This window comes from Taudactylus pleione, unplaced genomic scaffold (genome assembly GCF_031769625.1).
Source record: "Taudactylus pleione unplaced genomic scaffold, aTauple2 ptg000246l, whole genome shotgun sequence".
Taxonomy (NCBI): Eukaryota; Metazoa; Chordata; class Amphibia; order Anura; family Myobatrachidae; genus Taudactylus; species Taudactylus pleione.
In genome coordinates, this window is record NW_028284648.1 from 50,287 (window position 1) to 63,687 (window position 13,401).

Genomic DNA, 13,401 nt, shown 5'->3' on the forward strand with positions numbered 1-13,401 from the left:
AGAAAAAAACTTGTTCCATCTGGAGATAAGCCAAATATGGAAAGGCCTGGAATGGAACTAAGCCCATTCCACCCTTCCAAAGGCAGACACTGAATAGTGGACCATGCATCCCAGATTGTAAAGACATATGTCGACTGCGCAGACATCCATGTACTCCTAATGGAAGAGTGGAGATGCCGTCTTATGCCAGAAGAATTCTCAGATTCTGAGACTCCAGCAGGGCTCCTAGGTGAAGAATACCCAGAGAGGGATGCAGGGAGGACTTTTTCCCCATTGATTAAACAGCTGCACCCTGAAAAGGCCACAGTCAACCTGACCCGGCTGTAAAGTACCCCGGTGATCCTGTTAAGAGCAGGAGGCCATCCACGTACAGGAGCATTGGGATATACTGAACAGAAGAACTGTCAGAAAATCCAAAATGTTGGTAAACCCCTGTGGGGCTGAGAACAGTCCCAACAGGCAGAGCCCGAAAAAATTGTAAGTGCTGTGATACAGCAAACCTCAGTCCATGCTGAGGCAAGGTCTCTGTAAGTACCCGTAGGCACGCGTCCTGTATATCCAGTGATACCATAAAGTCCCCAGGATCCAAACATAGTATGATGGAGCATAGGGATTGCCTCCTGAGCCCAGGTAGCTTTAGGAACTGGTTCAGGGAATTGAGACAGAGAATACGCCAAAGAGGACCATTAACCCACCGCACCAGAAAGAAAGCAGAACAACCAGTCCCTCGCTAAGAAAGTGGGGATGGCCCAATTAGCTCCACTTACCGCAACAACTGTATAGCTTTCTGGATTTGTAAGGCCCTGTTCGGGTCCGAATAAGGGCCTGCGTACCATCACATGGAAATAGGCCGCCTGAGCAAAGAGAGGACGTACCCTCCTACCCACATAGCCGCGGCAACTTGACACTAGTACCGGGCGAACTGAGAAAATCGCCATCTCCCAGTGGTAGGCCGGTCTAGTCAGGCTGAAGATATATCCGTAGGTTCAGAAGCAGGATCGGCTGGCAGTCCAGGCCTGCTCGGTACTGGATATGTCGGCCCTTGTAAAGGCCGACAGTCTATGAAGAAACAGACCTTTAGGCTGACCCAGGGACAAAAAGACTTAATAGACTTAGTCTGAGGCCCTGTAGCGGGCATAGCTGAAGGCGGTAAATTTGTACTGCCACTGTCAAGGTCAGGACCCAACAAGATCTACCCTATAGATGGTATCTGCACCTCTGCATTCCCAGAGCGCAGCCATAGGGTATTACGGAGGATACAGTCGCAGCCGAAACTATGAAAGTTAGGAGACTGGTATTCAATATAGGCATGTCCACCTATGACAACTGCATATATTACGTGAGCGACCAAATACATTTGAACCCCAGACGTGTTGTAGGGGAAAAAATATTACAAATGCATCAGCTCAGTATGCACTAGTATTAACCAACCATGCTATAGCCATGGTAGGATGGGTAACAACCCCTGAAAGCGAGTATACTGATTTCAGGCAGAGTTACCACCTACGGATCGGAAGAATCCGACCACGCAGGAATGGGATGCGTAGTAACGTCTGTAATCAGACGAGTAACACGCCCATCCACCCCAGGAGGGGCTCGTGATGACCCCCAGGGAATTTGGGACAGGAGGCCAAACACTGTTGTAATACCTCGTTTCTGGCAACAGCCAGAGTCCCGCCATGCGCTAGTCAGCAACAGGGAACCAGAAGGCACGTAATACTGAGGGTGTATGATACAGGTGCAGGTCAACATTCACTCTAACCAGAATGGACCTGCTACCAGCCCTAAAGCAGGGATAATAATACCTGAAATAGGCTTCCCCCCGTGTAAGAGGGAAAGAGCCCAAAACAGTATCCAGTTCACGGCAGAGCCAACTGGGAAGTAACCACAGGGCGTCAACCACGCCAATTTGCGTTTCGTAGAAAAACAACATCCACCCAGGGTGGCTGTTGTGGTAATCCCTGCAAGGGGAATGACAGACTATTGTGGCACCAGGGAGAATTCATATACTCGAAAAAAAACCTGCAGGGAGCTATAGTCTGTGTCACAGGGGAAAAGTGCAAGAAACTGCAAGATACCCTGAGATGAAAACGCCAGTATGGTGAAGTAACCCCCAGGTGAAGTACAACAATAAGGGCCCGCCTGGCGATCCGCAATTGAGAGGATCCCGAGAAAACAAACCGCCCAAGGGGGTCGTGAAAGGGGCCGGCACCCGATGACGCCACATACAGAACCCTTTAAGAGTTAAACCCTCCACACTAACACCTGCAGCACATGGCTTGCAGGATAGTAAAAATGGTGCAGTATAACGCTCTATCTCCTGGTCAGACATATCTGACCAAGCATTGCGATCAAGCAGCGCTATACTGGTCCTGACTGATACTAAAAATTAGCTGCAGGGACCCATTTTCAGCGTATGCAACACACAGTTCCACTCAAAATATGGCAACGTGCAGCACGCAACAGTATGTGACAAACCTCACAAATATTAACAAGTATATAAATGTGAGGTCTCAGAACCACCCCAAGCACAGCTGTATTAGGGCAGAAAAAGAAAAGGGATAGATATACACTGACAGGTGAGAGAATAAAGTACAGACAGTCAGCACTAGCATAAGTCACATACAATGCAGATATATACATATATACATAAACATGTCATATAATATACTGCACTATTACACTGCATGCAACTTACCCAGATTCAGTGTCTGGGAAGGCTACAGCGCTGTGTACACTGACCTGATGGTGAGGTACGCAGGGGGACTGGACCAACTGCCATCTCCAGAGATTTCTGCTGCACCACAAAGAAATGGCCGCTGGAGACCTCAGAAGAAGCGTGACCCGCGGAAGAAGCAGCTCAGCGACGCCAGACTATGGATACTGAAATGCGCGCTGAGGTGAGGGAAGGCTGCCTCCCCTGGCCGGCTATTAACCCCCGGGACGCCGGCTCCCTGCACCGAACACTAAGTCCCTGGTGGTCTAGTGGATACACAGGGTATGGGGGGGCCCGCCGCCACCTCAGGGTATGGGGGGGCCCGCCGCCACCTCCGGTCCGTCCCCAGAGACCGGAGGCACAGGACTGCATTTCAAATGCGCGGATCAAGGCAAGCGGTGACCCGCACCTTACCTGCTCCACGTGGATCCGGCAGCAGTCCTGGGCACCCGCAGAGTCCGGCTAGTACAGACTCTGGGGTCCCGCTGAGATCCCCAGATCTGTACTGGCGTCTCAGCGCCAGCGGGGTGACGGAGAGGCAGCTTAGACGTCCTATGGACAGTCTGACGCTCTGAAGAATCCAAAGTAAAAATAAAAAACTTTGTCCTTTAGAAAAAATAAAGCTATGGGGCTGCTAATCAGCTCCCCACTGCACTAAAAGGTGACCTGACTCCGGCCGGGCACCAACTTAAACTGAGGTGCCCCTGGCTTGGGGGTGGGGTTATAACGAGAGTGGACCCAAGTGCATCCTGGGAGCTAAAAGCTTTAACTGCGTGGTGCCCGGATTTGGTTCCCAACCTATACCCCAAGGTCAACCCTGTGGACCCCCTATGGACCCTGAAGTAGAAACAATTGTAACGGTCGACCCACGATGTATATTGTCATTCCTCCAGGGTCCAATTAGCGACATCATGAGCCAAGGTGAGGTACTGTGTCCGGTGTCATAATGTTAACGGGCACTCTGTTAGTTTCAATATGGGAGCAGAAGACCTAAAGAACTCTGCACTGACCTGCTGGATATGCGTCTGGTACCTTCCGCATTGAATGTGGATGTGATTTGAGGCAGTGTTATGGTCTGTTACCACGGACAATTCTGGCTAGCTCCGTTGGTCACGATCATTAAGCACCTGTGGTCGGCCACTGCGCTGTCCACGGTGGGTGGTAAGGCCTTCCATAAAAGGTATTACCGGTACACACTAGATCAGGGGTTCCCAACCACTGTCCTCAAGGCACACCAACAGTCCAGGTTTTGGGGATAGCGATACTTGAGCACAAGTGACTTAATTAGTACCTCAGTTATTTTGATTTCACCAACTGTGCACAATCATGGAGACTGCTAAAACCAGGACTGTTAGTGTGCCTTAAGGACAGAGGTTGGGAATCACTGTTGTAGACTGAGGAATGTTGAATATCCGCACAACTTCGGAAACTGAATATCCGTCAGGCACCCACTATCATGGCCCGTTCGAACTCCGATAATTCACGTCGCCTGCCAGGAGCAGCCTAACCGATGTCCAAACTGACTCATGAGAAGTCAATTACAACTAATGCAGTTCTGGACTTTTCCAAGATGTCGCAGTTCAGTGATACCACCTAACATTACCTTTACATACTGCTATCTCATGACTTTTGGCACTTTAATGTATTATGAGACTTTGCTGACCCCTCATTATCCTGGATGAGTCATGTTTTGTGCACTACGTCATTCATCCTGTACCATTTAATAGCATTATTGTCAAAACAAGAGGATCCTTTAATGTCTGAATCCTCGATTACCTCGCCCTTTTCTAACAAGGATCACCAGGAAACAGACCCTACACAGGATGGAGCCAAGCTAGAACACAGGCAATTCCAGGATGCTGTAGTTTAACGAGAAAGGAAGAAAAAGAAGAGAAAGGAGGAAAAAGAAGGAAGAGAAAGGAGGAAAAAGAAGAGAAAGGAGGAAAAAGAAAAGAAAGAATCAGGGAAAGGAGGAAGAGAAAGAAGAAAAGAGAAAGAAGAAAAAAGGAAGAAAGAAAAAGGAAGAGAAGGAGGAGTTTAATATACCAAGGTCCTAGAATGAATTATCCAAAGGACGATTGAGAAAAGAGCAAATTTACTGATCGCTCTTTCCTTGAAATAATCCATGGCAGCCATTACAATGAGTGGTTTCACCCCTAGGTTAGGAAGAAACCGATAAATAAAAATATATTCAGACCATAGTTAGTGAAGCTCCTCCACTACTCCAGTGTCTGAGTAACTTCTGAAAACGAATAACAAATATATCGAAAATAAAAGTGTGGAATTTGGGCTGCCATGAAGTATTTCAAGGTAAAAGGAATAATCAGCAAATATAATTTGCTGTTTCTCTTCAAAAGTCTATGGCAGCCATTACAATAGGATGTACCCAAATAATATCGTAGGGAGGCCTACAAAGAAACCAAACCACATATGATGCATAATTAAAAGTGTATTTAAGTGGCTATAGCTCGCAAGCTGCATTAGTAGAGGATAAGAAACCCACATGATAGTGAAAAGAGAGGGCATGGATTGATGTTCAGACTGCTGCCTTGTACAGCACAGTCAGTAGTTTGAGGCCTTTTTGCCTAAGATGTTTCCAATGCACGGTGTGCTCTCAGTAATTGTGGCACCTTACGTCCATTCTTTTTGAATACCTGTGATTACTTATTTAAACCATCTAGAAATAGCTTGCTTTCAATCATAAACAGTTGTCCTAGATTTGCAAGAACCTCCGTCCTGAATAAATACAGTGACTGTTCACAAAATGTAGTGGTTTCCTACACCTTTTTGCTCTATTAAAAAAATAAATGTACAAGTAAATGGTACCTTGTCCAAACCAATGAATGTTGCTACTCCAACATTCTGTTTCTTCAAAAAATTAACACAGTCTTGTGCAGTATCAATAGTATCCACAACAATATGATCCAATGCTCCACATGATGATGATATGGCAACATCATATTTTTCATCAATAGCTCCAAGATCACCCTAAAAGGGAAAAAAATAAAAATAAATCGTTGTACCCAACTAGTTGCAATGCAAAAAGGTTTAACAAATTTGGCAATAGTGAGATAAACTTAAAAATAAAGTATAGAATAATAAAAGTAAATTATATAGTGGTTGTAAAAACAATCACCATTTTAAAAAGTTTGAAATTCTACAAAAAATGCTTACATCATCGAATAAAAATCATCAATATGTTTTAAACTCCTCCAACTCCTTTCGTTTTCAAACAAAGCCCCACAATGCAGTAAAGAAAGAAAAACCGTTGCAGAGTTTGGCATAAGCCTAACCCTTCATATCATTTGAAGAATACATACCTATTTTTAAGCATGGGGGCATCCTAATGCTGTGGATATGCTTCTCTGCTTTAGAAACGCTAAAAGCTTTCAAAATAGATGATGAAAAATAAATACAAAGCCTGCAAGGGACTTAGGACAGGATAGATGTTTTAGCAGGACAATGAACCGCAAATCCACACTGAAGAAGTCTTCAAACATAAAAAAGCCACTCCTTAACCCCATCAGAATGCTGAAAGCACCACATCAAAGGCTAATGCAGACTGAGAAATATTGCAGAATCCAGATATGCAAGGAATTACACAAATCAAGATTATCAATGCTTCTATAATAAATTATTGTCCATGCTTTTCTCTTGTAAATAGGATTTCCAATATTCTCTTATTTGACAATGCAGTATTTTGTGTTCAGCAGAGTAAGAACCCAAATACGAGGGTTGTTCAATAAGTAAGATAACAAGACCTCAAGCGTGTGTAATGTTCTCGGTTTCATTCTAATTTCCTGCCAGGCCAGAGCAGGTAGACCACTGCTTCCCCTCACGGCCATTATACTGTGCCTAATATCAGTCATACTGTCAACATCAGTTATAAGAAGGCGAGGCTGGCGGAAACATGGTCAAACATTGAGCTACGTAATGTTATCAGATTTCTTCATCTAAAAGGGCACATGTGCTAAAATTCATTGCCAACTTGTTGAGGTGTATGGCTATGTCGTACATGTCATGGAAACAGGTATGCGTTTGGTGCATCGCCTTTGAGAATGGTAGAACAGATGTTCAAGATGAGCAACGATCTGGCCAGCCAAGCACGTCCACCAGATGACAATTTGTGCCGCACTGAAGGTCTAATTCAGGAGGACAGACAGACACATTCAAATTAGTGTTACCGACGAACTGAACATCTCAGTATGTACTGTGCACAACATCGTTCATGAGCAACTGGTGTACATGAAAAAGTGTTAAGCACGCTGGGTACTCAAGCAACTCCCAAGTTTACAAAAAAAATAGGATGGGATATTCTCTCGTGAACTTTACGCAGTAACAGTAGGGAGTGCAGTTCCTGCAACTTATTGTTACAGGAAATTAAGTATTGATGCATCATGTGGCACTGGAGATGAAGCAAGCACCCATGACATGGCAACACGCGTCATCCTCACCTTCAGAAAAATTCAAAACGACTCCATCAGCAAAGGTGGCCATAGTGACAGTCTTTTGGGAACACAGGGGTGTGCTTGTTGATTTCCTCACCAAGGGTATTACGGTGAATGCTATCCGCTGTTGTGACACATTGGTTGCGACACCCTCAGCTGGGCGTCTATACCTTTGGGCGCCCGAACGAGCAACTCAATTATTGTTCCATTCAGACACCTAAAGCTGCAGAGGGTACACATTTATTCTCGCAGCCTCCTGAGGTGTGTGAAGAAATGTGTGCAAAGTTCACCGATTTGGGCGCCCTAACCCCTCCTATAAATGGGTCAAACTGCTTTGCGTGGCTAAACCCCGGACTTTTAGCAGTGTTAAAGACTAATGGGCGCCCAAACTAAACAATTAAATGGCTCCGTTGGGAGCCTATTCCTAGTGATGCCCAGCAGGAGGAGCGCAGAACATTTGAATTTCCCCTATTGAGCCGGTTGCAGAGGGCAATTAGTTGAAAACTGCTTGTATTGCTGCGGACAGGCGTTTTATTGCTGCGCGATAATGCCAGGTCACATTCAGCAAACCATGCAAAGTGAGTTGTTACGGCACTACCACTAGGTACTGGACCATCCTCCCTACAGCACTGACCTGGCACCAAGCGATTTCCATCACTTTGGACCATTGAAACAGACAGACAGTAAAGTTCAGCAAGCCATAAGGTCCTGGCTTCAGGCGCTTGACACAAGTTTCTTCAATGCCGGGATAGATGCGTGGAAAAATGATCTGTATCAATGATTACTATTGATTATACATATAGGTACGAGTTAAATACATTTACGCAATGAGAGGTATATGTTACCTTATTTATTGAACCACCCTCTTATATGGATATTGACATGATGTAAGAAACAAAAAAAATCATGTAATCTTTTGGGACTGGTGGATTCGGGGTTGTAGACTAATACAGTGGGGGCCCATTGGAACTGGGAGTGGGCTCTGCATCTGGGATTATTACCAGTTGCAGGGTGAGAGGTAATAATGTTGGGGAACTTTTTTCAAAGGATGGGGAGTTATTTTACAATGGGGGTGACAAAACATCCCCTAGGTATATGGTTTTTAAAATAAAATTATATATATGAAACGTGTTGGGCGTTCCTGTGGTCACCACCTACTTGAGACAGATAAGTGGATTGTTTATTTAATTGTACGCACAGACAATTTGAGGCGGTTTCTTTTTATCTCCCTACATATTTATGTACCTCGGGAATGAGGAAACCTATGGGAGTTGAAGCATTGTACCAGATTATGAACTAACTAATGTTGGTACAAGCATTACAATTTCTTACAAATTCAGATTTGGTGCGGGTCACCTAAGAGGCACGTTTTGTGTAGTATATTACACTCACGGTGGTGTACAAAAACAACTTTTTCTTTTAAAATATATTTTTCCACAATTGGTCATTCGTTTATCTTTCCTCCTGCATGAGAGCACAGATAAATATATATTTACCAGAATTACACTTTTCTCCCGTTTACCTATATATGTTCAACACAGTAGCACTATATGAAGACAAAAGATTTCTACAGGGACAGCAGAAACTTTTAAAGTACATTGGATTTGTTGTTAAGGTCTTTATCTATTTTTGCACTGAAGGCAATATACACCATGGTTTTTTACCATTTTTGTTGATTTCTGAATATATCGTTTTTTTGGAGAGTGCAACACGTCTGATTTGTTATGCTCTGGTGGGGAGTGCAACACATTTGATTTTTTATGTTGTGTTTGAATTACCTACAATTGTAGATATTTTCTTTTGACACTGTATGGTTAGTTGCGCCACTTACACTGTTGTTTACACTTTATTAAAGAAATACTAAACATTTCTGGACATTTTTTTGGGAAAACATTTGATAGTTAAAGTGGTTAAGTACACAAGCTACATACACACCATGAGCTATGTATTTTTAACAAGGTTACATTTAGGGTCCGTATTCAATTAGTTTCGCACCTGCGGAAAAGTTTTGCATGCCATACTTTTCTCCGACATCGCGTGTTTTGGCCACAAACTTTTCTTGCGCACCCCCGCAATTGGCAATTCCAAAAGAACCGAAAACGCATCCCGGCGAATGTGAAACAGGCAAAAAGTGCTGTCAGAAATGGGGAAATTAGCCTGACACCCCCAAAAAGATGCACGAATATTGGGGATCAATCTAGATGTGCCCGAATAGCCCTAATAAAACTATTTGGGGTACTTTAGTTGTTTCAATAGCTTCTAATTAGCGTCTGCACAAGTGGTGAATAGCATTAAGCAGTATTTTTTGGTGAAAATAAGTAGTCCTGTCAAATTTAGGGTACCTGAAAATGGGTGCTAGCATATTTTAAAGTCGCTAAAGTGAAGTTAAAAAAAATAAAATAAAAAAAAAATATCTGAAGCAAACACCTGCAATAAAAATTAAAAAAAAAAAAAACACACAGCTCACCCATACTTTCAGACCCCCGAAAAGTATTTAGCTACTTTTTATGTTTGGACCACCACTTTGTACTTTTTTGCCTCCAAATTCAAAGTACTTTTTAGGGGTGTTCCTCGGTTTTTTGTTTTTTTTAGGGAATTTTTGACGCAGTTATCCTTTGGGGGGCTGTCCCAAGGGTTCTGAGTGATTTCCCCACCTTTGCACTCCAAAATACAAAATGCACTTCTTTTCTCCTGCTATTCTGAGGCAAATCTTTTTCACGAATTACATTGCAATGACTTTCCGCGTACGCGAAAAGTATTTGGAATTGAATACGGAGATAAGTCTCCGACTTGCGAAAAGTCACAATCTGTGATACTTTTTCGCGGCTAATTGAATACGGCCCTAGGTTTGGACTGTACTGTAATGTACTTTAATGTATATTTTAACAAATTTGAAGGAGTGATTACCAGAGATAAATGATCCAGAAGGAAACAAGACATTTCCATGGACTCAACTAAAGCACAGGAAAAACAAGAGATATGGTAAGAACTTACCTTTGTTATCTCTGTTTCTACGAAGTCCATAGGGTTGACCTTGGGGTATAGGTTGGAAACCAAATCCGGGTACCACGCAGTTAAAGCTTTCAGCTACCAGGATGCACTGGGTCCACTCTCCCTATAACCCCGCCCCCAAGCCAGAGGCACCTCAGTTTGTAAGTAGCCAAAGGCCGGAGGAGGAAAGAAAGAAGACTGGAACACTCAAGAACCACACTCTCAGAGAAGGAGACGGGAAACCGGTGACCTGTAACACAGCCCATATGAAGCCAGGTGCGTCAGGGCGGGCGCTCTGTGGACCCTATGGACTTCGTAGAAACAGAGAACAAAGGTAAGTTCTTATCATATCTCTTGTTTTCTACTTCAGGGTCCATAGGGGGTCCACAGGGTTGACCCAAAGAAGTCCTTATAAGGGTGGGGCCGCCCCTGTGCTGAGAGGAGAATCCGTCGCCCAAAGGAAGCATCCTGAGAGACAAAGGAAACCAATGCCTAGAACCTTAAAAAGGTGTGGAGAGAAGACCACGTGGCCACCTAGCAAGGCAGAACAGCCGAGGCGCCACAGCGAGCCGCCCACAGCCCGAGTGGAAGAAGTATCAACCAAAATAGAAAGGCCTAGCCTATGTGTAGGCCCCTGAGATAGTCATACGAAGTCATCTTACCAATGTCAATTTATTGGCCGGCCATCGTTTCCTGTGAAATCCAAAGTCCACAACTAAGGAGTCTGATTTCCTGAAGGAATTTGAACGGCTCACATAAATCCGGAGAGGCCGGACCCCAGTCAAGGAGGCCACATCAGCCGAGAGGACTGGTGACTGAAATATCAGTACCATAAGTTCAGGAATAATATGGAACTTAAAAACCACTTTAGGAAGAGACACAGGGCGAATGCAACTCACAACCCTGACATGCTGAACTAACCAAAACAGGGAGCCACCTGAGAATGCTTCCAATTCCGACACTCTCCTGGCGGATGCAAACGCCATAAGAGAGAGAGAGCCTAAGCAATAGACCAAGAAATGGCCATCACAGCCAGTGGTTCAACTGAATGTCCCAGGAGGGCACGAAGAACCACTACTAAATCCCAAGGAGCCCCTAGGGGGGGAGAAAGGGAGGCATAATCCAGAAAACACCCTGAAGGATGAACCGGATAGCAGAGAATGGAGCAATTCCACATCCAAACCACACTGACAGTGTAGAGATCCACACTGTCAGGAAGGCGAGGCGGAGGGTGAGACCCAAGTCAACTGGAAGGAATGCCAGAATTTCTGGAAATTCTAAACACCGGAGGATCGAAGTGACAGGTATGATACCATAAGAATTATGTATGCCACAGTCTGTGGTAGATACCAGCAAAAGCGGGTCTATGTGCTCTTAAACATCTCAAGGATGACAGAGCCAGGGAAGCCTTAGGACCACAGTAGGGACGCAGCCAAAGACGAACGATCCAGGTCCAGGGCAAAACAAGGACCCTGAGACAACAGGTCCGGATAGTGAAGCAGCAGGAATGGAGTATCGATGGGGAGATTCCAAAAATCTAAGTACTCGTGATGTCTGGGGCAATCAGGAGCCACCAGCAGGACAGCACCTCTGTCTCGATTGAAAAGCTTCCGAAGACCTCGAGGAAGAAGGGAGACCGGAAGAAACAGGTACACAAAGTGGAAGGACCACTTCACTGACAATGACACACAGAAACAAGCAGTCTAGCGCTGAAATTAGTATATAATGAAACACACAGTTGTTTTATAAAAAGACCACAAGACTGCAGCTTCAAATATCACGACAGGCTGTACTCTACCTGTCAATATGATCAACAACTAATAGAACAATGAAGCGCAATCAAATATTTATTGATAAAAATTGTATGATAAAAATATCACAATGGGAAAAAAATGCCTCCCCTAGACAAATGCTAACTTTGAATCAAAAGATGGATATTGGTTAGTCAAAAAAATAAATGTTTAAAAAATATGACAACTGAACTTGTTTAATATATAAAATTCAGACACAAGAAAGATCAAATATTGAGTCCAAAAAATCCAGAATTATTGAGGCAAGATATTTGATAATATCTGTAGATGCGGATAATGAATAGACCAGAATATCCGAAGTATAAACACCTTAGATAGTTTGTTGCAATGAACTGTAAGATAGCAAATATCTGTGAATTGTTTCAATGTAGCTAGCTCTTATTAGCGCTATCTTTGCTTCAGTCCCATAATAAGTCAATACATATATATTATAAACATAATCCTCCAGGAAGATAGGATACTGCACAATCAGTCCATATAGAAAAGGTATACTGTTTAACAACACGTGGTGCACTCACGTTTGTAACGGATACCGTGTTTTCCTCTGTTATCCGGAGGTATGCATACTTGTATTTTTTGCAGCAGCAATAGCCGATGAAAGTGTCAGGTGGACTGAACCTGCATAAAGTGCCAGGTCTATCTCCTCTATCCTCCGGAGGCCTGCACACCTGTAGTCTCCACGGCGGCAATGTATCAGACACCTGTATGTCTGTATTCTCCGCAGCGGCAATACGGAAGTCGGGTTGAATGAGCCGGCACAACAGCGGACAGTGTGATCACACGGGCAGTATATAGCTTACTGCCGTCTATTCTTCTACACGTTTCTCCGCCTGTCCAGTAGGTAAACTAGGGTGAGTGCGACTTTCAACTGTGTGCAACGGTATCCGTTACAAATGTGAGTGCACCACGTGTTGTTAAACAGTATACCTTTTCTATATGGACTGATTGTGCAGTATCCTATCTTCCTGGAGGATTTTGTTTATAATATATATGTATTGACTTATTATGGGACTGAAGCAAAGATAGCGCTAATAAGAGCTAGCTACATTGAAACAATTCACAGATATTCGCTATCTTACAGTTCATTGCAACAAACTATCTAAGGTGTTTAAACTTCGGATATTCTGGTCTATTCATTATCCGCATCTACAGATATTATCAAATATCTTACCTCAATAATTCCGGATTTTTTGGACTCAATATTTGATCTTTCTTGTGTCTGAATTTTATATAATAAATAAGTTCAGTTGTCATATTTTTAAATCACTGACAATGAATCAGCGAAGGTTGCTTCAGTACCTTAAGAACTGGACTCTTACACCGGCAGTGTCTGATAGAGGCAGAAGGCCATGAGGGCTCCCTCTGCTCACTAGGAGTTGAAACCTCTCTTGGAGAAGAGACCTGTCCCCGGGATGCACATCGTGACGGCTGAGGA

General features: G+C 43.9%; 1 protein-coding gene across 1 annotated transcript in view; it reads right to left on the minus strand.

Annotated features, from left to right (window-relative positions):
* Positions 1-13,401, minus strand: part of SMC4 (structural maintenance of chromosomes 4) — a 142,092-nt gene that overhangs the window by 41,792 nt on the left and 86,899 nt on the right. Inside the window, exon 13 of the mRNA XM_088479818.1 lies at positions 5,543-5,704. Coding sequence (XP_088335944.1) covers positions 5,543-5,704 — 162 coding nt within the window. The remainder of the gene's footprint in view (positions 1-5,542; positions 5,705-13,401) is intronic.